The sequence below is a fragment of the Lycium barbarum genome, chromosome 12, assembly GCF_019175385.1.
Source record: "Lycium barbarum isolate Lr01 chromosome 12, ASM1917538v2, whole genome shotgun sequence".
NCBI classification, from domain to species: domain Eukaryota; kingdom Viridiplantae; phylum Streptophyta; class Magnoliopsida; order Solanales; family Solanaceae; genus Lycium; species Lycium barbarum.
The window spans coordinates 36,294,474-36,322,289 of NC_083348.1; the positions used below are offsets into that span (position 1 = coordinate 36,294,474).

The 27,816-nt window shown below is 38.9% G+C and overlaps 1 protein-coding gene and 1 non-coding gene across 2 annotated transcripts; both read left to right on the forward strand.

Annotated features, from left to right (window-relative positions):
* Positions 1-16,003: 16,003 nt before the first annotated feature.
* LOC132623294 (phospholipase D delta-like) lies at positions 16,004-27,789 on the forward strand. Its single transcript, XM_060338029.1, has 11 exons — positions 16,004-16,763; positions 17,256-17,617; positions 19,546-19,662; positions 20,245-20,439; positions 22,965-23,267; positions 23,348-23,416; positions 23,554-23,701; positions 24,246-24,394; positions 24,890-25,036; positions 26,544-26,744; positions 27,206-27,789. The coding sequence occupies exons 1-11, from the start codon at positions 16,202-16,204 to the stop codon at positions 27,500-27,502; spliced, it is 2,550 nt and encodes an 849-aa protein (XP_060194012.1). The 5' UTR covers positions 16,004-16,201; the 3' UTR covers positions 27,503-27,789.
* On the forward strand, positions 27,521-27,620 carry LOC132625293 (U6 spliceosomal RNA). Its single transcript, XR_009576731.1, has one exon. It is a non-coding gene; the product is annotated as a U6 spliceosomal RNA (small nuclear RNA).
* Positions 27,790-27,816: the final 27 nt, after the last annotated feature.

Below are 27,816 nucleotides of genomic sequence, written 5' to 3' on the forward strand. Positions count from 1 at the left end.
ATTTGCAGAGTGTGGTGCTTGTCAACGAGGCTTTCGTCCGTGCTCAGCAAGAGGTGGACGATCTTAAGGGCCAACTGGATGCCTAAAGTCGAGAGACGGAGAAATTTCAGCACCTTTTGCAGGTGAAGGAGGATGAGCTGAGCCGAGCAGTTGCTCTTTCCAACCTCCAACCCGAGCTCGATGTAACAAAGGCTGAGAACCGTCGGTTGAAGGGAGAGCTGGCCAAGATGGTCGAATACAACCGGAGTCTCGAAGTGTACAAGATCGGCCTCAGCCGGGATAATGCTTAATTTTTCTCGAGGATCGATGAGCTCGAAACCACCCTTTCTCAACTCCGAGGGGAGCTGGATTGGGTGAAGGCTGATGCTGCGAGGCTAGAAACTGAGAGTGCTCGGTACAAAGAGCGTATGAGGGTGTTCGAGGAGAAGGCGGATCAGAGGGCCCAGATATGCGATGATCTGAAAACCGAGCTTAAGGAGACGGTCGATGCTAATGACACCCTCAAGGCCGAGCTCGAGTCGGCCATCCGCATGCAAGATGTCCTCGGAGAGGCTCGGGATGTTCTGGCGGAAAATTTAGTCCAGGCCGAGGCTGATTTGGAGGAAGCTCTGAAGAGCGTGGAGGCCGCCGAGGCTCATGCCACTATCGCCGATGAGTACGAAAAATGGAAGTCTCGGGGGGTCACCCTCGAGCAAGCCGAGCATGGCTTTACGGATCTTCCGGCCCTTATTATCGAGGCTAGAAGAATCGAGGAAGAGGCCAAGGGTGCCCTCGGGGATGACTCCGATGACTCCGAGCGGACAGTGTCCGAACACTCCGGCTCCAGCCATTCCGGATAGATTTAGGGTCTGTCCTTAGCTTTTTATTTTTTGCCTTTTTATTTTTTGCCTTTGTAGAGGTCTCTAATGTAAAATCCTCTATATAAATAGAACATGTGTTTTTCTTGATTCTTTTCTTTGAATGACTGTTTGTTATGACCTTCGTCCGAATTGTCGGTTCGTTTAAATAGTCGTTGTTTCTGACTATGCCTGAATATCGGCTTCTCACTTCATCCGGAACATTTTGTCCGAGAACTTTATTGAGGTTTTGCCCATGGGACTTACTTTATGCTTTGTGAATTCGGACGTCTTCGAATCACGACGGGCATTTTTAGGGCCGGAATTTTTTGGCTATTTTTATCTTTTAGGGCCGGTATTTTTCGGACACCTGAATCTCAGCCTTAGCTAGATTTTGATGTAAAAGTCCCCATTCGTGGGATTAATGACTTCGGCCTGGTTCGCTATGACCTTGTTGCCTTTGTCGAATTTCGACCGTAGTGCCCGGTATAGGGTGTATAAATGAAAATAGTGCCGAAATACGGCGGTTATCACCGGGGTGAACTGTTTTGACAGGAAGACATCCGAGATATCGTTTATCCAAACTTTCGATAATTTTTACACTGCAAGTGTTTGTGTACATGAGAATGAATTTTTCCCTTCCGCTTTTGTCGTAGCAAATACTAAATGGACACGATTCATTCCGATCTTTTGGTCCTTACATCGGAACCTAATGCAGAAGATCCGGTTCTAGGTTTTGCCGTAGCAAATGTTATGTGGACACGATTCATTTTGATCGTTTGGTCCTTACATCGGAACCTAATATTGAAGGTTCGGTTTTATTTTGTTGAGTGCCGCCTCCAGTTTCAGCTAACCGGGGTAAACTTCAGAGTGGGTGTGATAGTCCCCTAGCTTTTATCCGAGCTGCAAGATCGGGTGAGTGTTATTAAGTCCCCACTCGTTGGGTGTGACCCCGAATTTCTGGGCGTCTGTCTTCGTCTTCATTGAGTAACACGTTGTACTTGTTGCCTCATTAAAAACCTTGTCGGAAAACCCATTTTGGGACAAAACCGCACTAAGGAAAAGAGTGCAACACGTGTTTTCAGGCCTAAATTCTAACTTTATTCGGCTCTCGATTTTTCTGCAAAAGAGAAAGGTTAGATAGAAAACACGGGGAGTCCATACCTTAGCAGTAGTATCTTTTCAGATGGGCCACGTTCCAATTGTTGCGCAACCGTTGCCCGTCCATGGACTCCAACTGATACGATCCTTTGCCCGTGATCCCGGTTATCTTATACGGACCTTCCCAGTTTGGACCCAGTTTTCCTTCGTTGGGATTTTTGGTGTTCAAGGTAACTTTTCGAAGCACCAAGTCCCCAACTTGGAAATACCGAATATTGGCTCTTCGATTGTAGTACCTTTCCATTCTCTGTTTTTGGGTTGCAATACGGACTAACGCGTTTTCGCGAAGTTCATCCGTGAGGTCGAGTTTTACGGCCATGGCCTCCTCGTTTGACTCCTCGGTGGTATAGCTGAACCGGAGAGTGGGTTCACCAACTTCCACGGGGACAAGGGCTTCAGCCCCGTAGACCAACGAGAAAGGAGTTTCTCCCGTACTTGATTTGATGTGGTTCTGTATGCCCATAACACCTCCGGTAATATTTCCCTCCAGTGATGCTTTGACGCTTCAAGTCTTTTCCTCAGATTTTGGATTATTGTCTTGTTCATGGATTCCGCTTGTCCGTTTGCACACGGATGATACGGGGTCGATACAATTTTCTTGATCTTCAGCCCCTCGAGGAAATCGTTGACTTTGCCACCTATGAACTAGGGTCCGTTATCACAGGTTATCTCAGCAGGGATGCCGAAGCGACAGATGATGTGGTCCCATATGAAGTCAATGACTTCCTTCTCTCCGATTTTTTCAAAGGCCTGCGCTTCAACCCACTTAGAGAAATAATCAGTCATAAACAGAATGAAATGGGCTTTACCTGGTGCCCATGGTAATGGGCCGACAATGTCCATTCCCCACTTCATGAAAGGCCAAGGTGAAACCACCGAATGCAGCAACTCCCCGGGCTGGTGAATCATCGGAGCATGTCTCTGACACCCGTCACATTTTCGGACAAAATTTTTCGAGTCTTCGTCAATCCGGTTCCAGTAATAACCAGCCCTGATGATTTTTCGGACCAGAGCTTTAGCATCGGAGTGGTTGCCACAGGTTCCTTCGTGCACCTCCCTCAACACATACTCCGTTTCTCCGAGACCCAAACACTTAGCCACGGGGCCGAAGAAAGATCGTCGATACAATTGGCCGTCTACCAAGCAGAAATGCGCAGCTTTGGTCCTTAATGATCGTGACTCTTTTGGGTCATTCGGGAGTTTTCCATCACGCAAGTAGTCGATGTACTTGTTGCGCCAATCCCAAGTCAAACCCATTGTGTTTATTTCGGCATGTCTGTTTTCTATTGCCGTGTTAAACAAGTGCACCGTAGTCCCGGGGTTGATTTCTTCCCCTTCGGTCGAGGATCCCAAATTTGCCAATGCATTGGCTTCGCTGTTCTGTTCCCTCGGTATATGCTGCATGGTCCATTCTTTAAACCGATGTAGTATCACTTGGATTTTTTCAATATACCTCTGCATCCGTTTGTCTTTGACCTCGAAGATGTCGTTCACCTGGTTTACGACAAAGAGCGAATCACACTTTGCCTCGATTATTTCGGTCCCCATACTTCAGGCCAGTTCCAAACCTGCAATCATAGCCTCATACTCGGCTTCATTTTTAGTCAATTTAGCAATTCTAATAGACTGTCGAACGGCATCCCCGGCCTGGGTTCTAAGGACGATCCCCAGCCCGGAACCTTTGAGGTTCGAGGCTCCGTCCGTATGCAGCAACTAAATACTTGAGGCGTTCCCCGAGGTCAGCAGAAGCTCTTTCTCAACCTCGGGGACCAGAGCCGGGGTGAAATCTGCCACAAAATGGGCCAAGATCTGGGACTTGATGGTCGTTCGAGGTTTGTACTCGATATCATATCCGCTAATTTCGACGGCCCATTTAGTTAGTCTACCCGATAATTCCGGCTTATGCATGATGTTTTTCACGGGGTAAGTAGTTACTACACATATTGGGTGGCATTGAAAGTAGGGCTTGAGCTTTCTAGATGAACTTACCAGTGCCAGTGCCAATTTTTCCAAGTGGAGATAACGGGTCTCCGCATCCCCCAAAGTTCTACTTACATAATAGATAGGGAATTGCATACCTGATTCTTCTCGGACCAAAACGCCACTTACCGCTACCTCGGAGATAGCAAGGTAGAGAAAAAGTGGCTCGTCCGCCTTTGGCGTATGCAACAGCGGCGGGCTAGACAAGTATCTCTTCAACTCTTGTAAATCTCTTTGGCACTCCGGTGTCCAAACGAAGTCGTTCTTCTTCCTTAGTAAGGAGAAGAAACGATGACTCTTGTCTGAGGACCTTGATATCAAAACGACTCAACGCCGCTATCCTTCCGGTGAGCCTCTATACTCCTTTGACGTTATTCACCACCTCGATATCCTCGATGGCCTTGATCTTGTCCCGGTTTATTTCGATCCCCCGGTTTGACACTATGAAACCCAGAAATTTGCCGGACCTTACCCCGAAGGCACATTTTTTCGGGTTGAGCTTCATGTTGTACTTGCGGAGCACGTCGAAGGTTTCCTGCAAATGTTTTAAATAGTCCTCTGTTTCCAGGCACTTGACCACGATGTCGTCAAAATAAACTTCTATTGTTTTTCCTATTTGTTCTTCAAACATCTCATTAACTAGGCGTTGGTAAGTTTCACCGGCATTTTTTAATCCAAAAGGCATGACATTATAACAGTAAGTCCCATATTGGGTGATGAAGAATGTTTTCTCTTGATCCTCCGGGTGCATCCGAATCTGGTTATACCCGGAGTAGGCATCGAGAAAACTTAACATCTCATGCCCGGCCGTCGCATCGATCATTCTATCGATGTGAGGCAACGGGAATGAATCCTTCGGGCATGATTTATTTAAATCCTTGTAATCAACACACATTCGAAATTTGTTACCTTTCTTGGGCACCACTACCACGTTAGCTAGCCAGTCCGGGTACTTTACCTCCCGGATAGAGCCTATTTTTAAAAGCTTTGTTATCTCGTCTTTTACGAAGGCGTGTTTTGCTTCCGCCATGGGCCTTCTCTTCTGCTTCACCAGGGGAAACTTCCCGTCTAAGCTGAGCTTGTGAGCTGCTACCTCCGGTGATATACCTGTCATATCTATATGGGACCATGCGAAGCAATCTGCGTTAGCTCGAAGAAATTCAATTAACTTATTCCTGAGCTCCGGGGTTAACCCCGTGCCCAGGTATACCTTTCTGTCCGGTAGATACTCGAACAAGATGATTTGCTCCAGCTCCTCTACTGTTGACTTGGTTGCGTCCGAGTCATCCAGCATGACGAATGATCTGGGCACACCGAAGTCATCCTCTTCACACCCCGAATCCAATCCTGTATCCTATGATTGCTATTTGGTGTCTGTTTCCCCGGTTAAGTCCTTCTCCTTTTGATCCGATTTTTCGGGCTGAGGTGTCATTTCCTCGACCGCGAACATCTCCCTTGCAGCGGGCTATTCGCCTCGGATGGTTATTATCCCCTCCGGTGTCGGAAATTTCAGCAACTGATACAATGTTGATGGCACGGCCCTCATGCTATGTATCCAGGGTCTGCCCAGTAATGCGTTATACTTCATGTCCCCTTCGATCACATAGAACACCGTTTGCTAGATAGTGCCATTGATGTTGACCGGCAGCGATATCTCCCCCTTTGTGGTTTTGCTCGCCATGTTGAACCCGCTGAGTACCCGGGCTACCAATATGATCTGATCGAGCAGCCCTAGCTGTTCGACCACTCTCCACCGGATGATGTTGGCCGAGCTACCTGGGTCAATCAAAATACGTTTAATCTGAGTTTTAAAGATAAGAATAGAAATTACCAATGCATCATTGTGCGGTTGAATGATGCCTTCTGCATCCTCGTTGCTGAAAGAGATGGAAGCCTCGGGTAGATAATCCCGGCTGCGCTTTTCGCGAACAGCAGAAACCTTGGACCATTTCATCACCGGCCCTAGAGGGGCGTCGGTGCCCCCAATTATCATATTGATCACATGCTGGGGTTCTACTGGCTCGGCCCTTCGATGAGCCTCCCTTTCTTTGTAGTGATTTTTGGCTCGTTCACTCAGCAATTCTCGGAGATGACCATTCTTCAGTAACCGGGCTACCTCCTCTCTTAGCTGGCGACAATCCTCGGTTCTGTGACCATGGGTTCCATGGTACTCACACACCATGCTAGGGTCCCGTTGGCCCAGATCCGACCTTAAAGGTCTTAGCCATCTTACATTCGGGACACGGCCAATGGCCGAGACGAGGCCCGAGGTACTGACGTTGAAGTTGTACTCCGATATCCTTGGCAAATCCTTGTTACCGGCAGAGCTTCCGGCATCGCTCTTGAATGAGAGACCCCGACTGTTCGACGGGCGCTCGACCCGTTTACTACCCCGACCGGAGAAATGGCTTGGGCTAACCCTTGATTTCTCCGACCTAAAGCTTGGCTTCTTCGAATGGGAGTATGGCCGATACCTTTCCCTCGACGATTCGGCCTTCGTTTCGTAACCTTTCCTTAGTCTCTCAAAACTTTTGTTCACATTTATCGGCCCCGGGGGAAGTTCGAATTGATCATCCTCCACCCGAATCATCGACTCGTATCAGTTATGGACATCAGCCCACGTCACAGCCTCATACTCGAGCAAGCTTTCCTTCAATTTGAACGAAGTCGTTGAGCTCTGAACATTGAGCCCCTTTGTGAAAGCTTGTGCAGCCCATTTTTCTGGAACCGGGGGGAGCTCCATTCGTTCCCTTTGGAATCGGTTGACAAATTCACGCAGCAATTCATCGTCTCTCTGAGTTATACGGAAAATATCTGTTTTACGGGCCTGCACCTTCTTGGCACCGGCGTGAGCTTTTATGAAGGCATCGGCGAGCATTTCGAATGAAGTGATCAAATGCTCGGGCAGATGGTCGTACCATGTCAACGCCCCTTTTGACAAAGTTTCCCCGAACTTTTTCAGCAATACCGATTCAATTTCGTCCTCCTCCATATCATTTCCCTTTATAGCGCACGTGTATGAGGTCACGTGTTCGTGTGGGTCCGTTGTGCAGTCATATTTCTGGATATCCGGCATCTTAAACCTCTTCGGGATTAGTTTTGGAGCTGCACTCGGAGGAAAAGGCCTTTAGATGTACCTCTTCGAATCCGGCCCTTTCAGTAAAGGCGGAGCCCCCGGGATTTGGTCTACCCGAGAGTTGTATGTTTCCACCCTCTTCTCGGTTGAGTCTACCCGTTTTGCCAAAGTTTCGAGCATTCTCAGAACCTTGGTGGAGGACCCAGCTCCGGACCCATCGCTCTCGACCATCCGTGCCTCATCTCTTCTGGGTTCAGCAACACCCTTTGCCTCCTCCGAGGTCGTTTTATACCCTCTGTTTTGCAACCGGGCTATTGCGATTCCCTGTTCGGCAATAGCCGCTCTCTGTTCTTGCAACATTTCAAAGATTAAACGTAAGTCAACATTATCCTTCAGGGTACCCGGTTCTTTCCGGCCCTGAGTCTGGGACAAAGTAATCGAATTGTGTGTATTTAAAGGGTCGGTAGCCGGTTGGGCTGCATTCTCCTGATCCACGATGTTTTGATGGTTGAGGCCCTCCCTCGAATTAACGGGGTTAGGATCAGTGGGGTTTGGTAGTCCCCGTGGACCGCTTCCTTCGTTTTCAGCCATGATTTCGTGGTTGTTGACGTGACCAGATTGCCCACTGTCAGCCATCTAGTCCGTTTTTTCAGCGACGAACAGAAGATGTTTTTGATTTTGATGAGTAAGGTAGAGATCAAGATAAAAAACCACTATTATCCTAGCCCCACGGTGGGCGCCAAACTGTTTACCCTGAATTTGGATAATCAATTAAATTTGTGAGTAGGTATAGGATATGTGGCTAAGCCTCAATCTACTTGATGGAGAAAATAAATATATGAATATACTATGAGGAAGCAGCTAATAATCGGTGGTCTGCTATGCACTTGTATGTTTGTTAATATATGAGTGTTACTTGGTTGAAGAAATGTAAGAGATACGCACAACAAATATGGACCGAATCAGATGTTTGAGAGGGAGATTTTATATATATATTTTGTTATTACAAGAGTTCTTGATATAAAGGAGTCAACCCTTTAAGAGGAGGACAATGCCCTTTTTTTTATAGTATTGCCCCATGGGCTTCATACAACATGAACAATAAAATAATAATGAAAAAGCTCTGAGTTGGGTTAGGTTGGACTAGGTTGACCGTACGATCTGACACCCGTACGGTAGGCAGTTGAATATGGCAGGACGTTATCGGCGCGTGGCAACCGCGCAACGGATCTCCCGGACCACCGGCCACGATCAAACGGACTAATGACCTCGACCAAATGGACCAATGGCAACGATCAACCCGGTCATGGGGGGACCGGACCAAATGATGCCCTTTCTTTGCTGCGGTCCAAACATTCCTCCGGTACAGAACGGGAGCCTTCGTGCACGTTCTTGTTCCTTTCTTCCTTCGGTCTTTGGTCTCACCGGTTTAACATATATCCGATTTTTACCGTATACAGTTTCAAGTGTAACCTAATTGCACCATTTGATCTTATTATGATGAGTTGAAGAGCCTTTACTCGAGTGAGAGGCGGAGCCGCGATTTAAAATTTGGGTTTAGGATTTTAATTCGTTTATATTACCGAGTTCTCAAGTAACAATTTATACATATTCAGTGAATTTTTACAAGACAAATACAAAGTTTAAACAAAAATTACTGAGTTTGACCGAACCCGCAAGTCCAATGCTAGCTCCACTCCTGACTCAAGTGCATCCAAACCGTTAAATAAGATCAAGATTTATCATTTTGAAGAACTTTCAAATTTTTTTTAATTTCTATTACACAATTCAAATATATCATTATGTCGTTTTAAGAAAAGAATTTCTCATTGATACAGGATACACAACAACTACTTAAAGTTTTTGAATTCAATAAAATATTCTATTTTTAAATACCTTGCGTATTTTCCTTTTTTTTAAAAAAAAAAAAAGAAAAGAACATTAGCTCACCCATAGTGGTTGAGTTATGAATGTGACAATTTTACAAAGAGGAAGGAAATAAAAAATGGCAAAGTCCATAAAGAATAAGTAAAAACTAATACGTAATTGTCATTAACGTTGTAAGTAAAAAACTAATAATTTCCATTAACGTTTCTAATGCCAGTCGGCACTGCTTTGATGTTTAAAGATAATTAGGTTTTCAGACTATGTACCTTAAGCTTCGTAAGGGTGTGTGCAGGGGCGGATCCACCCTTTAGGTGGGGTGGCATGGTACCCCCTAGATTGGTATATTTTTTATATACCTATGTTGCAATTTGCTTAAACTAGAAGAAATATTTGATCCTGCCACCCCCAGTTGAAAATTAGACAAAGATGTCATGGCTGGTAAACACAAGTTTGAATCTATCTTGAACATTTTCCGACTCCCGTTTCTCTTTGTGCTTTTTAGTTCATGTAACGACTCGTTTTGTCATTACCGTGATTTTTCTGTTTTTGCCCTTGTTGACCCATTCCTGAGTCTCGTTAGAACTATTTTGACCCGAGGAGATAGTTGGCATGACTTCCTAGGCATCGTTGTGGGCTTTAGAATGTTTTCTAGAAAAATTGGCCTTTAAGCGAAAATGAGTTGACTCAAAGTTGACTTTTGAGTAAACGAACCTTTTTCAAAAATCCGTCGATTCCAAGAGGTCTAGATGGTCATTTAGAACTTGTGTGCAAATTCGTTTCGGTTCCCAATGCACTCGGGTGCATTTTGGGACCTGGGTTGGAAAGTTAGTTTTGAGGTATCGGGGGTTGACTCGGTCAATGAGACCTATGATGGGAATTCCGAGGGCGTTCGTAGCGCGTTTTTATGTATATCTGCCTATTTGGTTTGTGTCCGAGAGGTTTCGGGATAGTTCTGAGGGTCAATTTCAAGTTTGGAAGACACCAGAAAAATCTGGTGTCTGGTGCACGCACGATGCGCGAACGAAAGTGTTGCCGAACCGCTGGAGCGCTGGCCGAGCCGCTGGAACGGTCGCACTGCAGCACTGGCCGAGCCATTGGAGCAATCGCACGGCAGCGCTGGCCGAACTGCTGGAGCGGCCGACAGGCCAGATTTTCTATTTAAAAACCTTCTAAAACCCTTAGACATTTCCCATAACTTCTAAACTCATGTAAGCACTCTTGGAGGCAACTTGAAGGTCTAGAGAGTCATTTTCTTCCTAGGGTAAGTGTCCTAACCTTGTATCTATCTATTATGATCTTCTAAACATGATTTCAACCTTGTAATGACTAGAATCAAAGAAGGTTTTTAAGGGTTTCATGTGAAACAGGGTTAAAAACGAAATTGATTATTAGATGATGTTTAATGATGAAATTGTTGTTGTACATGCTAGATAATGTCATATCTAGGCTTGTTAATCATTAATCTTCCATTCTAGAGTTGAAATTCTTGAATGAAAGTAAGGGTTCTTAGACCCAAATTTGGGGGTTTTAATATAAATGATGATTTTGAGAATTAATTGAGTATTCCTATGATTAAAGTAATGGATTTTAACCTTTTAGTATTGAATTTGGTATTTTGGTCATAAAATTCTCATTTTGCCCTTGAGACCCATTTTTCCTAAATTAAGGGTTGGAAGTTGACCCGAATAGAAAGTAGCCAATATGAGGATCATTATTCATGGTTTCTTACATAGAATTCATACGTGATAGAGTTTGATTATTTGGAGAGACACTTCGAAAAACAAGGCAACGTGTGGGTTCATGGCACCTGTTCGGCTGCCGGGTAGGTTATGGCTTTCCTTTTCGGTAGACTCCGGTTAGTTTCCCATATTCGTGTATTAGAAGGAACGGAGAATGCATGTGTAGGAATTGGAGATTTGGGATGGAATCCTAGGATGGTATTGATGTGTGATTGTGTGTTCAGGCTTGTGGCCTGTAGATTGTTTAGGATGTATGATGTGGCTTTCTTGAAATCCGGTGGATCTTATGTGACTTGATAGTAGCGGGTGATACCTATTTTCTATGTCTAATAATGAGAATTCCCTTAATATGTGATTATTTGTGTTATGCCATCAATAGTGAATCTAGTTGATAAAGGGAAGGATAAAATGCACCAACGATTGTGACTGAGTTCTAGATTGAGTTGTGACGAATGATTGTGAGTGTAGGGTGAGATTACCTGTTCTAAGCTAATAGGCTTATCTAGGGAAGTGGTAATAATGTATATCGATTTGATTAACCTGTTGCGTGTTGGGAATTAGGCACTCCGCTATGTTGTGATTTGATCGTTCTATTAAGCCGGCTTGATGACATAAGTTGTTAATAAATATTGGATTATGTTATCGTCTTGCTTACGATATTTTTGGCATGCCCACTGTTGGTATTTGTGATTCGGGTATAGTGTTGGCATACACACTGTTGGTATTTATAATTCGGATATATTGTTGGCATACCCACTGTTGGTATTTGTGATTCGGATATATTATTGGCATACCCAATGTTGGTATTTGTGATTCGGATATATTGTTGGCATACCCACTGTTGGTATTTGTGATTCAGATATATTGTTGACATACCTACTGTTGGTATTTGTGATTCAGACATATTGTTGGAGTACCCGATTGTTGGTACTTGTGTTATTGAACATGATTATTGATGTGATTCATGCATTGCACGCACTCTCATTTTCATGATACACTGTTGAGATATTGATGACATTTGATGAAACACTTGATGAGTTGGGCTCAGTTTTACTTGAGTGACGTGAGAGGCTGATGTCCGATGTTCATCTCCGGATCGTTGATTGAGTGAAATTGATATTTGATAAAACTCTTTTACTTGAGTGACGTGAGAGTGCGATATCCGATGTTCATCCCGGAATCGTGGATTGCATGGCCGATATCCGATGTTAGTTCTAAAATCGTTGTTAGTGCATGGACTCCGCGAGTCCCCAGGGTGGTGCCGGTGAGAAACCCCCATGGGCAAAGATCCGGGGTCCCGTCTGTCTGTTGGGCAAAGATCCGGGTCCCGTCTGTCTGTTGGGCAAAGATCTGAGACAGGTGGCACTTAGACTTCGCGAGTCACACTAGGTTGTGCTACCGAGACGTCGATATTTCCGTCCGGAGTACATGCGTACACTGCATTTGCATGGCATTCATACACTATTGCATTGCATTATGATTTGATTTTGAGATGTTGATGTTGTACTTGTGGTGTTGGATTCAGACTTGGTAGATTCAGACTTGGCACATTTGGGATTAGATGCCTTACTTAGGCAATGACGTGTACTTGGATCTGGATTTATTGATTGAACTTGTTGAAATATCTCATAAACCGTCTGTAAGATTTGTTATATGTTTGATCTCTATCTGATGTAGGCTAACGGGTGTCTTAATGATGAGTTGACTACTAGACTAAAACGAACGATTTAATGATATGCGAGTTGCGAGATCGTTGTGAGATTGGCTGGTGATTATTGGGGTGAAGTTAATGATTAAAAGGTATTGATGTACAATGTGTGGTAGATAGGCGTATGACTTGATTGGGTTGTTATCATGTTTATCTGTGAATTCTTTTACTGATATGTGTTACTAACCATTGTCGACCTATGATATTTACTCAGTACGCGTGGATTGTACCGATATTGCACTTGCTACATCGTTTTCGGGGTGTAGATTGTTTCAGGTGGTTGATTGTGACGTGTGCGGAAATGCGCGCCTCCCACTTCATTCCGGGATGGTGGTTGAGTCTTAGAATATAGTGGAAATCGGAATTCATTTAGTCGCTCTTGTACTAGTCTAGACCAGGTCATGGGAAAATGGATTGAGTCTGTAATCATGTATTGTTCTAATCATATGAATACTTGAGTTTATGGAAAATATTATGATGTTCCGCTGTTATTTCTAAACATCTATTGGTTTAAATGAATCGTCTTTATTTAATTGATGTGTTATTCAATGAGAGGGTTCGCCTACCGAGGAGGAAAAGGTAGGTGCCCGCGCGGCCCTAAAATGGGTTGTGACAGTTCATTTGTACCAGTCATTTTCCTTTTCGGCTCTCCTAATTTTCTATTTGTTTTTTTATTATTTATGTTGTCTTTCCTCAATTCTACTATTATTTTATATGTGATCTCTAGCGAGACCACACAAAATAAAAACTTCAAAATCCCTTAAATTAGACATTTCTCTTAATCTTAAATCTGTGAGTATTTAAATCGAAAAACTTGGGTCTCAACGAGAATTTTGGATTGAGATAAAAAAATCAATCTTTTTATAATTTCTTTTGTTGATTACTCCCTCCATACATGTTTACTTGTCTATATTTGACTTGAGGCACTCTTAATAAGCAATAAATAAAATGAGAAATGAATTTGAGTAATTAATAATAAGGATAAAATAGGTATAAAATGGTAAATTATGTCTTGATTTTTCAAACTATACAAATTACATGTAAAAGTAGACATCTATTTTAGTATAGTGGATGAATAACAATGGATGGAGGGAGTGCATTACAAAAATTCGTGCTTTTCTAGAATTGTTAAATTCAATTTAAATCACGTTACTACTTAAATTGTGATGGAAATTTCGTAAGCATTGCTTAGAAATAACATGAAATTTATGATTTATTTTTTAGAACTTGTAGTTATCTAATTCTACATTTACTTATGAGATGTAATTTACCTATTGAAGAGTTTTTCTATTATTTTTCTTATTTTGATTGTGCAAGTTCATTTTTTAATACACATAAAAGATGTAAGTTCCTTGATGAAAATGTTGATTTTAATTTTGTTGTTAATGGGTGTGGTTCCTTGTTTAAGATGTTAATAATGTTAGTTTCTTGATTTTTGAGATGTAATTTTCATATTTGCAAATAAAAAACGGTCTATTAAGTTGATCCGAATAAACTCAAATGAGATAGACCCTACCCGACCCAAATACACGTTCCTAACAAGATGTATATTGAAAAAAATTGTGGCACCCGCCACCTTCAAATCCTAAATCCGCCTCTGTGTGTGTATATACGATTTTTAAACCCCTTTTTAAATGTTACTATCATTAGCAATAACATTTTAAAGTTTAATGTAATATTACTTACCCAAAACACAAAAGAGATCTGCAATATCTGAAGAAAAAAAGATACTTTTTTGAGATTTTGATATGTGAATGAAAACTTGAGGGAAAATTTTTATAGTAAGAGAAAAATATGTTATAGAAAGATAATTTTGAGAAAAATATGTTGTAGAAAGATAATTTTGATCCAATTTTTTTCTGTAGTATTTATTGTCAAATGAGATACACACTTTGTTTGCGCGTACACACTTTGTTTGCGCGTACACTAAACTAGTTTTTATAAATGACTTTGTTGTGTTAGATAATGTGAGAAGAAAAGGTAAAAACTGACATCGTTGGCATGCAGATTCTTGCATCATCCATCACTGCAAAACAAATAATATCATACTACTAAGGACAGGAATAAATCGCTTTATGCTCGAGATGAGCAATAGGCATAAATGATCTGTCATCTCTCTCTCATTTTCATCAATTGAATATTTAATTTTTGAAAAAAAAAAATGCTTTCCTTATTATTCAATATTAATAAATAAATGTTTTTCTTAACTCCGCATACACTTTTATGCTTTAGGGGTCGTTTCGTAGTTGGTTAGGAGATAAGGAAGTATTTATTATTAATTCTTGCATAAGTAATATCATGTTTGGTAGCTTATTAGGAGATAAGTTATTCATGTATAAAATTAATACCGTGTTGATTTTGCAATTTAGAAACTCACATAATTAATACATGTACTCTATTCATCCTAATTTATGTGGCACTTTTTGGATTTCGAGATTCAAACAAGTTTTGTCACTACAATTTTTTCATTTGCCTTATAAATATTTTAAATTGTCAATTATTGTGACTTATAGTAATACTTTTTATGTAGTTTACAAATTGTAAATTTTATTTCAAAAAATTTAAAAGGTTTCACATCCGAACTCATGGTCAAAATTGAAAAGTTTGACTCTCCAAATCCGAACTGTGCCACATATATCTGGAGAGATAGAAATAAGTTATGAGGATATCTATGTATTTATGTAGGATAAAAGATGAAAATAACTAATGAAAAATAAAATATAAAATAAACCCTACATAACTAATCCCTGTATAAATAATACATATATAGATTTCTTCTAACTAATCCATGTATTATTAATATCTGCATAACTATAACCAGCTACCAAACGATCGCTAAATTTGTGTGTCCTTCCTGCGTTATATCATTGTAGAAAGTTGTTAGGGGAGGTAGCTGGTTTGGGGTGAGTTATACAGGTATGAAATCCTGTATAAGTAATGCTCCCCTCTGTCACATCTATGTGGCATTTTTCGCTTCCTCAGGTTCAATTTGACTAATCTTTGAAGTTAAATTGGATTAGATCAACTTAATTTTAAAATTAAAATTTGGTTATTCAAAAACTATATGAAAAGTACCATAAGTTGCGATTATTCTCATGTTAATGTGATGAAAAATACATTATAAAATATTAATCAAAGTTTACATAGTTTGTATCTCGAAAAACAAAAAGTGTCACATAAATTGGGACAGAGGAAGTAACACGTTTGGTAGTTGGTTAGGAGGTAAGTTATTCGTATATAAAATTAATAGTGTTTGATTTGCAATTTAGAGACCCACATAACTAATACATGTATAAGTTATAAGAAAATCTTGTATTATTTTATGCAGCATAGAATGTGGAATAGTTAATACATGAATAACTAAAACATGCATAATTAATCCCTGTATAAAATAATATATTCCCTCATAACTAATTTTTATTATTAGTAATACTTACATAACTCTAATTTTTATTATTAGTTATACTTACATAACTCTAACCGGCTACCAAACGTGGCCTAATAGTATTATGACTACGAATTTAACGTGTGTGTGTGTATGGTTAAAATCTGTCTCTAATATTGCTGCCTCACCACTCAAGATCAGCAACGTTGCCCTCCATGCACGACCAGCTCGATCGAAGTCGTAAAATATCAGCAAACCGTCACTGTCACCCTAACGTGCCATTATCCCATACTTCCAATTTCTTCTTCATAACATTATCCCACACCAAGAATATCCCTTTCTTCTTAATTTCCACTCCTACTAACATCATCTTCATCCTATAAATAGCAAATTCTCTTGCATATTATAACCACAAATGATATACTAACAATGTCTGAACCGAAAAAAATCATATTACATGGAGATTTAGACCTCCACATTATTGAAGCCCGTCATTTACCCAACTTCGACATAACATCCGGTCGTCTTAGCAGTTGCTTCACCTTCGGTGGCATCTGTGGCACCCCTCATGAACAACATCATTCAGATCACAACCCGAATAATAAACCTCACCACCGGAAAATCAATACGAGTGATCCATATGTGACAGTTTCAGCTCCACAAACCGCTCTAGCACGTACTCGTGTCATATCCAACTCGCAGTACCCATTTTGGGATGAGCACTTTAAGATCCCATTAGCTCATCCTATGTCCTTTTTGGAGTTTCGGGTTAAGGATGATGATCTTTTCGGGGCAGAAATTATGGGTAAAGTCAAGATTCCAGCAGAGACTATCGCCACCGGTGAAGATATATCCGGTTGGTTTCCCATTATCGGGTCTTCCGGGAAACCCGCTAAACCTGATACGGCTCTTCGGTTTAAAATGAAGTTTTTTCCTTATGATAGAAACCCATTATACAAACGTGGGATTGCTTCTGATCCTCAGCATTTAGGTATTTGGTGCAAAATATGTTATTCATACTCTCTCCCTCCGAATTTATGTGCCACGTTTCAGATTTCGAAATAGAAACGAAGTCTTTTTTTACTCTAACTTTTTCATATATCTTTTACTAAATCTTTTAAATTATTAATCAGTGAGACTTATAGTACTTTTTACGTAATTTTTAAATATATAAATTTTATTTCGAATTCACGATTAAAATTAAACTTTTGACTATCGACATCCGTACTTTAAACTGTTTGGTTCTCGAAATTCAAACTATGCCACATGCATTGCGATAGAGGGTAAATCTTTGAATGCTCTCTACAATTTCAACGCTATCTCTGGTTATGAAAATAGCTAATAGCACCATATTTATAATAAACAAATCTACTTTAAGTCAAAACAGAAAAATCTATTCCTATGTAAATTTGATTATAAATACTAACTAAACATGAATTAAAATATCAAATTTTAATCAATTTTGAATTATTGTTTACTTCAGGTGTGAGAAATTCATATTTTCCAGTGAGAAAAGGGAGTTCAGTGAAACTATACCAAGATGCTCATGTAAGCAATGATGTGAAGTTCCCGGAGATTAAATTGGAAAATGGAACAGATTTTGAACACAATAAATGTTGGGAAGATATATGTTATGCTATTTCAGAGGCTCATCACTTGATTTATATTGTTGGGTGGTCTGTTTTTCATAAGATTAAATTAATTAGAGAACCCACAAGGCCATTGCCACGTGGTGGTGATTTGACACTTGGTGAGTTGCTTAAATACAAGTCCCAAGAAGGTGTAAGAGTTCTGTTGTTAATTTGGGATGATAAAACTTCTCATGATAAGTTCTTCGTTAACACGGTATGTACTGTTGAAATACTTTCTGATTTCTTTATACTCCATTCCATGTGGTTTCTTTTGCATAAAGTGTATTATTGTGTGGCTTCTATGCTTACTTTATTCTTGTTTACTGTATTAAAGAAGGTGTTTAGATAGTAGCAGCACGTGACTAACTTTTCTTATTAAGACTTCATGGCTAGTATAATCTAGCTAGCAGCATTTAACTTTAGCTAGTTGCTGTTATTTTATAGTATAAATATTTTTCATTTCTATATCTTAAACTCCAAATACAACATTAGTACTTAACTCTTGCTAGCTGCTGTTATTTTTAAAATTCTTCATTTCTTTGCTTAAACTCCAATGACTATGTAGTACTCCAGAATTTCCTATACAGGTATACGAATGTTTTGCGTACTGCTCGTATGCTTTTTTAAGGCAATTACGGCTTCCTTCGCCTCAAGGCCTGCAGGTCAAGCTATATTTGTTCCAGTTGACTCGATAGTGCTACGATCTGCTAAGCCTTATTTGACCACCCTCGGAGCAACTGTTTATGACCATTATGGGGAACCCTTTACGAAGAAGATACATTAGTTACCTTTATATATGGAAAATCGAGATCTGGTGATATAACCAGAGGCAGACCTACATGGAAGTGTTGGAGTGCACGTGCACTCCCACCCTTCGGAAAAAATTATGTATATATATGTGTATATAACTTGAGAAATTAGTATATATTTAATTGTACACTCTAACAAACGAAAGTATCTTTGGGGCACGTTGGTGCAACTCCTGCTTCCCTTAGATGTCACCCTAGATCGAACCCGAATGTCACTTTTAATTATTTTTTTAATCCTATTTTTAGGAAAACAATAAGGGGTCATTTGGTTTGAACACAAGTTATGATGAGATTAATTATGTTGGGATAAGTTATACTTTTAAGAAAAAATTATTTGTTTACAAAAATACCCTCCATCTTATGTAGTAGAAAAAGGGTTTTGAGAACCTCAGGGCTATTTTAGTCAATTTCACTGTTTTATCCCTGGATTACTATTCCACCCTCTGATGGGTATAAGTTATCCCAGCACGATTTTTAATCGTGGAATAACTTATCCCACGATTAGTAACCAAACAAAGGATAAGGTGGTACTAAATTTTTATCCCATCACTATTTTTACTTATCCATCATACCAAATCATCCCTAAGCGTTAAATCCCCATATTCAAACCTGCACTGTCACCACATGTTGCACAGCCTTAGCCACTGAACTATCTCTTTCATTTGCTTCACTGTGTTGAATTTTATTTATTACACATATTTGACCTATCTACTTGTATTTTCGTCATTGCTACGCTATTAGTGACCGGTCCGACACAATATTATCCCTTTATGTTAAGATAAAAGTGCCCCCACCATTTTAAAATCCTGGGTCCGCCTCTGGATATAACATAGGGTGTTCCAAAAGTAAAATAGGTCAACAGGTCTTAAAAGTGCGTTCGAGTGATTCAATATCCATGAATCTAGAAAAGAGGGTTGAGGGTTGGTAACAAGAATTCTTGGAATTCCTTGGGGATTCTTGATTGGTCCTGAGCTAACTATAGTGCAAAGCCGAACCTCTTTGGTTAATAATATCCTACAGGTTTATCGCTCTCCCAGGGGTGCAGATTTATAAAAGGCGTATAGAAATTATTGTACATTCAGTTTCTTTGAAAACATTTCAGCTAATATTGAGACAAAGTTATTCCCGTGATTGTGAATGGAAATCTTTCCATGCAGTTAGATATGAGCTGGATAACGTCTATTATTTGACTAACTGAGCTCAATGTACAGTTAATCTGTATCGCGAGGCACCAATTGCTTTTGTCTTTGCTTTTCAAGATGATGCATGCCATCAGTTGTAGTTTTTGCTGTATAGCACCCCTTACAATAATTTGGGACGGCATTTGTTGCAGGAAGGATTAATGGGAACTCACGATGAGGAGACCAAAAAGTTCTTTAAGCATTCATCTGTGATTTGTGTTTTGTCACCACGTTACGCTAGCAGTAAGCTCAGCATTATGAAGCAACAGGTAATTAACTTCCTTATCTTAGCAGTTTGTCAAGTTTAAAGTAGCAGCAAGCTTAACATGATGAAGCAACAGGTTAACTTTTTAACCATCCACCAGTTTGCCAGTCTAAGATATTCTAAGAACTTTGAGTGTTAACTTCTACCCACGTGACTATGATGTTATTGTCCCTGCAACCTCCTTTCAATAGTTCCTGTCGAGACCCAATTCAATATAATAGAAACTGCTCACATAAGTTTGTTAGAGAAATGAAAGAAGAGGTCAAAAAGTTCAGCAAGAAAAGATTGCAATGATGCATTCTTTTTTCGTTGTTGATGGTGAATATGTCCTGAATTAATGGACTGTAGAAACGTATTTCTTATAAAACATAATACCTCAGGCTTTGCTGGGTTGAGTGAAGCTAAATTTTGTTATTGTGCATATCTAATGATAGCATGAATATTCCCTATTCCTTTTTTTAAAAAAAAAAAGGCATGATTATTCCCTATTAGAAATCTACGGTGGCTTTGACACAAACCACTTTCTTGCTCTTTGGCCTTTATCTCCCCTTTGTTGATAGTTTGCATATTTACTTGTTTCTTCCAGGTTGTTGGAACCATGTTCACGCATCACCAAAAGTGCATTCTTGTAGATACACAGGCTCCTGGTAATAATAGAAAGATTACAGCCTTCTTAGGAGGTCTTGATCTCTGTGATGGTCGCTATGATACACCTGAACATCGCTTATTCCGTGATCTTGACACTGTATTTAAAGATGATTGTCATCAGCCTAATTTTCCTGTAAGTACTTTGTTGTTCCAAATACTTCTTTGATAATTCTGATACCTGTAATCTTTGATTTGGTGTGGTTCCTACATTTTATGCTTGATAATTACAAGAAAGACCTTGTCAAGAAAAAACTTTCAAGAATTTTGTAGGTTAGTAAGGTAGAGTCAGCCTCACAAATGCAGATGATCAATAGCCTTGTTCCCAGCAAATTAAGAAATTGTTTCTTGCATTATATTGACAATTTCTTACAAGAAGCATTTTGCTAAGAGTTATCCAAATTACTGTAGTTTCTATTGCTGAAACATTTATGCTGACTGTTATCCGAATTTAGCAATAAGAAGTTACAAGTACAGTCAGCAGGCACCGAAATAGACTTGTGGAAATCTGCTAGTAGATATCAGCTAGTTGGAGAAATGTCTAGTATACTTTATTCTAGTTGGACTACATGGGCTGCAGCAGATAACTAGTGGAGACCAAGTCATGTGAAAAGAATGGTTTTGAGGGTTCTCTGTTAAGCTATATACCCTTATAAAGTATCCAAAAGTCTGTTTCCAGCATATGAAGTTTAACCCATCTGTTAATGCTTGTGGTAGTTTAGTAGATGTTATTTTCCATGTGGCTGAAAATGTCAGCAAGCAAAGGGCAACCTGTAGTTCAAAGTGTTCAAGTTGTGAAGCCTGTGTGAATAGTTTGAGCTGTAAAGAATATCCTTAACTTCTATAATTGCTGTAAAACATTTGCTCAGAAGTTCCCCAAGTTTAGGAGTAGTTTGGTTCACCAAAAAGTTATGCCGGCATTATAATGCAAGGGTTGTAATCCTGGGATTAATAATTGGTGCCTAAACCTCTTTTGATGAATATTTGTTTCATTCTGTTGAAACTGGCATATACGGTGTATAACAAGACACATATATTTGGGTTAAAGCTGGGTAACGTTTTCTTTAAAATTTTACCGCTATTTTAAAAGTATTTTGGTCTTTCTGTTCTATCCAAGGATTGGTAATCCCGGTATTAGAATCCCAGGTTAAATTCGGTATAAAATAATACTAGTTTTGGTATAGAATAATTCTGGTATTGCTTATACTGGGAAGTGGGAACAACTTCAACCAAACAGGATAAATAATCCCAAACTTTATCTGTGATTATTTTTCTAATCCTGGTAACCAATTGACCCAGAGTTCCTTCCTTTCTGGAGCTGACGCATGAAAAGGTTCCTGTCTTGTGAATTTCACTAGATTTAACTCTGTTTCCGTATGGAATTCGCAATTAAAAAAGGTCTATTTTTTATTTCACATGACAAGTGGGGAAATGTAGCTTGGGAGAGTAGTTCTAGTAAAGCATTAGGAGCTATTTTTATGCTTGGAGGCCTGAAGCAACTATGCTTTAGGGCATCCTGTTAATTACTTATCATTCTATTTTATGAAAATTTCAGATATAATTTCTATATATGTTTATAGATACATACATTCTGGTGCAGTTCTCTATTTAGGAAACACAGTTGCTTTGAAAATAAATCTCTAATCTAACTGTATTCTGAAATACCACAAGAATAATGTCTTTGTATCCGCTTACGATTTGAAGTGTCTGAACTAGTTGGAGCCAAAATAAAGATTTTACCTACAAGCTACTGTTGTCCGAACTATTTAGCCGTCAGTCTCTCATTTTTCATGCCATGTATCATGGGAAAGTGGTCACATTTAGATGAAGAGTAAGAAAAAAGATACTAACGCTAATAGAAACTAGGTGGCTATGTGATTAAAAGGAAACAGAAAAGATACAAAAGCTTTAAATCTGAACTGACACTCATGTCCCCGGAATTTGAGTGTTCAGGTATACGTTTGTATGTTCCTACTTGATATTTTAACAGCATTATGATTTATTTGCTTCAATGTTGATGTAACTTAGTTTGGGCGTTAAACTTAGTAGACTGCTTGTTGTATAGTATTTGTTATCTGCCTTAATTTAGACAAAAACACTAATGCAAACATGGAGTTAGTTTCATACATTAATAATGAGATAAGAATAGGTTTTGGACTATAATAAACAAAAAATATAAGAAACATAAATTAGTTTAATTCATAAACAATGAAATAAGAATTTTTCTAGTGTATTACTCTATATTCAGTAATTCATTGACATACTTCAATGCTATTTGACTTAAATTTCTCAAGCACTTTATGAAAGTTTAATATGTTGAGTAATATTAGTTTACATTGTCAGGCATGTCCAAGGACTATGATTTATTTCATTAAACATTGAACATTCTATTTATTTCATTAAACATTGAACATTCTATTGTCAGTCATGAATAAGGTTATCTAGAAGTCCCCAAGTTACTTAGAATAAGGATTGTTAAGTTTGATTTGAACCAAAGATGGTGAAACCCTGCAGATTCATCATATGATTATTGTCAGCCACATGTTTATGTGATTTTCTTTGTCTTTTCTACCGTGACATTTTCGTTCTATCTCTTTTGATCATGGCTCTCTAGTTGATTATATTTTTATAATTTTCATTTATTTGTACCACATATACTAGCCAGGGACGAAGGCCCCGAGGGAACCATGGCATGATTTGCACTGTAGAATTGATGGACCTGCTGCATATGATGTACTTATAAATTTTGCTCAGCGATGGAGGAGAGCAACAAAGTGGCGGGAATTCTCTTTTCTTAAGAAAACAATGTCCCGTTGGAATGATGATGCAATGCTAAAAATTGAGCGTATCTCATGGATACTCAGCCCTGCTTTTGCTGTTTTCAAAGAAAGGACTGAGATTCCAGAGGATGATCCCGAACTATATGTATCTAGGGAAGATCACCCTGAAAATTGGCATGTGCAGGTAATGTTTCTTTGTCACGCAAATTGTTGTACAGAATTCGCTGAATTGCTTTTAACCTCATCATCATTTCTCATCTGCAGATCTTTCGTTCCATTGATTCAGGTTCAGTGCAAGGTTTTCCCAAGAGTATTGGCGTTGCTGAGGAACAGGTATAGAAAACATGGCTTTTTATCATAATCTTTTCATAGTTCTGCAAAAGTAGGTATATTGTATCTGGAGCATTTGGCAGAAAATTTACCTGGTTGCCAATCACTATTCACAATTTCTGTGCATTATGCCTTCACAGAACCTTATCAGTTCAAAAGATCTGGTAGTAGACAAAAGCATTGAGGCAGCATACATCCAGGCAATAAGATCTGCTCAGCATTTCATATATATTGAAAATCAGTATTTTCTTGGCTCATCATACGCTTGGCCATCATACAAAGATGCAGGTAAATTTATATTCTGTTGCTGTTTTATCAAATATAAATGTAGAATACATGTGTAACCCCAAATAAATAAATAAATAAATAAAAGATATGATTCTCAACTTAGAAATTTGGCTTGGGTTTTATATTCGCAAGGGATATTGTTGGTCCAATTTACATTTGCAATTTTAATGCATTCGACTAATAGGTAAATCCAGATGGTAAAGTTAGATGTACTCTAACTATCATATTTTATGTGGCCATCATACAGATAAGATGTGTCCTTTCTATGTTTTATACTTCCTAAACCTAGAAAAAGAAAAAAGAAAAAAGTTTCAAAATTATGTGTCCTCCAGTTTAGTTTCTTCAAGTGTTTCATTTACAGATACTCTTGATAGTCTTCTATTTCTTCCTGAAAGTAGTATCTTATATAGCACATACAAGTATAATAGGATTGTCCAGTGATCAGTTCAGCTGATCAAAATTTCTTGATCTACTTCAACTTACGAGCATTGGTTCTTCTTTTTTACCACACTCAATTCATGTTCCTTTATTGTTATTTTTTCAGGAGCTGATCATCTGGTACCAATGGAGTTAGCACTGAAAATTGCTAGTAAAATTAGATCCAAGGAACGGTTTTGTGTATACGTTGTTTTGCCCATGTGGCCCGAGGGGGATCCCAAGTCAACTACTATGCAAGAAATTCTATACTGGCAGGTAATCTATTTCCTGAAACATCATGACCTGTATATTCGATTTCATAAATGTGGTTTCATCTAACATTAATTATGTGATACACCGTGCACGGTGGGGAGCTAAGATCAAGGGCTGTTTTGGAATAACAAAGATGGCAGCTGTTTGGGTATCTGAATATCATAATTGCACCAGTTATCATGCGGAGTAGCATAAATGGGAATGGAAATAGCTGTCCAGTTTCTAAAATTCTCATCCTTATGAATTGATACTTTATCTCTTAAATACGTTGGGAAATACATGGGAAAATCTTGTGTATTTGAGGAACCTGGCAGAATGAATGAGGAGAATTTTGAAAACGAGCGCCACTTTTTACTAAATATTTCATGTTATCTCAAGCTTGTGCTTATTTTTCTATGTAATTTTGATGATTTAGTATGTTATGTTATAAAAAGGATATGATCGGACGCCAGAATCCATCAGATGTGCTTTATTGAGATTTTTGTGTGCTTTCAATAGAGCCAGACAATGCAGATGATGTATCAAGTTATTGCAAGGGAGCTCAAGTCAATGCAGCTTTTAGACTCACATCCACTAGATTATTTAAATTTTTACTGCCTTGGAAATCGTGAAGCGAATGCTCAATTTTCTAGTGATGATGATAAGGTAATGTCCATTTGAATTTGTGTAGTCTATATTAAGTTAGCATATAAACACCATATGCACTTGCAGTGAAGTTGAAGGTCATCATGAGATTGAAAACTGTGTGCTCTTCATTCATAGATATAGCTTGTTGTCTTGCTGGTGTCTCTATGAATCTTATCACTTTATAATCTAAGCTGGTAGATTATATCTTGAGCCCTTAGTATATCTGAAAGGGGAGAGTATATAGATAAAATGTCTTCTTCATAAAGGCATTAGATTTCTTTACCTATCTTCCTTTCATATGACTTCCTTTTGTATTAATCCACGCGCTCTGTATTTTCGCCAAATTAAATACATGCTGTTAGACCAGGATGTGTCATATATACAATCCATCTCAGCCGCTGCCCTCATAGTATAATTGTCTCAAGCTCTTCAAGGTTGTCAACGGAATTGTCACATAATCCTTAAAATTAATAAGGAATTTCCTTACTCTTTGAAGCCTCAAATGAAAAATATTGCTGAACTTCTACAGACTCCTAAGTGTTTGCTTCTCCATTCTAAGTTTTCATTCTATTCCTATGACAGAGCAACATGCCCATTTATCATACCGTAGGGAGTGTTGTTTTCGTTTCCCCCTTTTTGGTGGTAATGGTGTGTTTCAACCATTTTCTAATAAGAGATATCCCTACGTGCTTTGATTCAAGTCCTTGTTAAGAGCAGTGAGTACTAGTACCAATGAAAATGTTGGCCCTAAGGGTGCAATTAATGTTAAGCCCAAACACTACGCAGCAACCTATTTTCTTGACATAAACTGTCATCACTATCATGGTGTTCTAAATGTTTATTATGAAATAAGTAAAAATAAGATCGATTAATGCAAAAACAACTCTAAAGTGGTGCTGAGCGCTGTGGAATACATAGAGGTGCAAAAACTCAATTACTGGCTATTCATGTAAGGAACCAAGCAACTCTAGTAGTTTATTTGCTTCATATGCATTGACAACCCTAAACCAAGAAGCTAATAATAAACATTTGTATTTGACACTAAATATTGGTTTGAGATGAGTTTAAATAGAGTGTCATGGCCAGTGGGGATTTATATAGCGGACCTCAACTTGTTGGGATTGAGACATTGTTGTTATATTTGTATTTGATGCTAAGTACTGTTATAATTTTGTCTTCAAAATATATTTTGTTCCTTCCCCTCCACATAACCCAAAGAATGCATGCTGGTTTAGTTTCCCTTTATTTTAGAGCCTTATACCTCTTCTATACCAAGCATCGAAGTAGTTCCCAGCTGTCCTTTGCATAGTCCACTTTTGCTCAAAGATGGTAAAATGCAGGTTGAATAATTGTCTGGTAACTTTATAATTAAAAAACAGGTGATTTGAACCTTCAACCTCCATTTCACATAACAAGCATCTGCGAAATTCAACAAATATTGGCAGATCATGTGTTGATGTGTTTGATTCAATTAAGCTTGGCAAATATTTCTAACGCATGATTTTCAACTTTGCCATGCAACCAGGTCTCGGATTCGTTTAAATTTCAGCGTTTCATGATATATGTGCATGCTAAAGGAATGATAGTAGATGATGAATATGTCGTACTGGGTTCTGCCAACATAAATCAACGATCTTTAGCTGGGTCGAAGGACACCGAGATAGCTATGGGTGCCTATCAGCCGCATCACTCCTGGAGAAAGAAGCAGCAACATCCAGGGGGACAGGTTCGAATAATGTTTGAAAATTTCTCTTGCAAAAATTCTTTATTTTCTAAATTTATACTTTGAAGTTAGAGAGAAAAGTTGGTCTTTAGATGACATGTTATAGACATGGGAAGGAAAGGACCAACGGATTTAGTTTAGTTGGAAAATTACGTGCAAATTCAAAAGCAGATACTATGTCTTTCATTTTAAAACTAGGGCAATGAACTCATTTATCATAAAGTCATTTACAGCGGATTTTCTATTTTTCATCCTTTTAATTTGTGTTCATTTTTCTCCAGATAACTATTTGTTCAAATAGCCCAAGTTGTAATGATATGTCAATTTATTAAAAAGAAGAAGGAAGCACTACTATAATGCTAGAACTCAAAAGTTCAGTTACTACATCCACAGTTTTGAGAAGAAGTTGAGCAAAACTGATGCTTTAGTGAATCATTTCTTTTTCATCTCGTCTTGATCTCCAGGTCTATGGATATAGAATGTCTCTGTGGGCCGAGCACCTTGGAATGTTAGAAGATTGTTTCCAAGAACCAGAAGCAATAGAATGTGTAAGGAGGGTGAATGAGGTTGCTGAAGATAACTGGAAAAGATACACAGTTGATAATTTCATTGAATTGAATGGGCATCTTCTCAAGTATCCCATAAAAGTGGATGCTGATGGCAAAGTAGGTTCCTTACCTGACTTTGAATGTTTTCCAAATCTTGGGGGTAAAATAGTAGGAAACCCTTCCCCTGCTATCCCAGATGTTTTGACCACTTGATTTTGAAGAATAGTCATGGTCCCTTTGGGGGCATCCAATGAAATTGGAATGATACAACGAAGATTAGCATGGCCTGTACAAGAATGATGCGCGCAAATTCAAGAATTTCCATGCGTTCGAGTCTCTGGCAATGTAATTAAGATGGAGCATGTAGCTGTTAAATAGTATATTCTTATATATGTTTATGTTGTATATCAAAAGGTAGAAAAGAACTTGGAAATATTGTAATGCCTGTAAACAATTCCAGGACCCTGTTAAAGAAATGGAAATTTGATTGTTACTTGTTCTCCACATTCCCTGTTAAAGAAATGGAA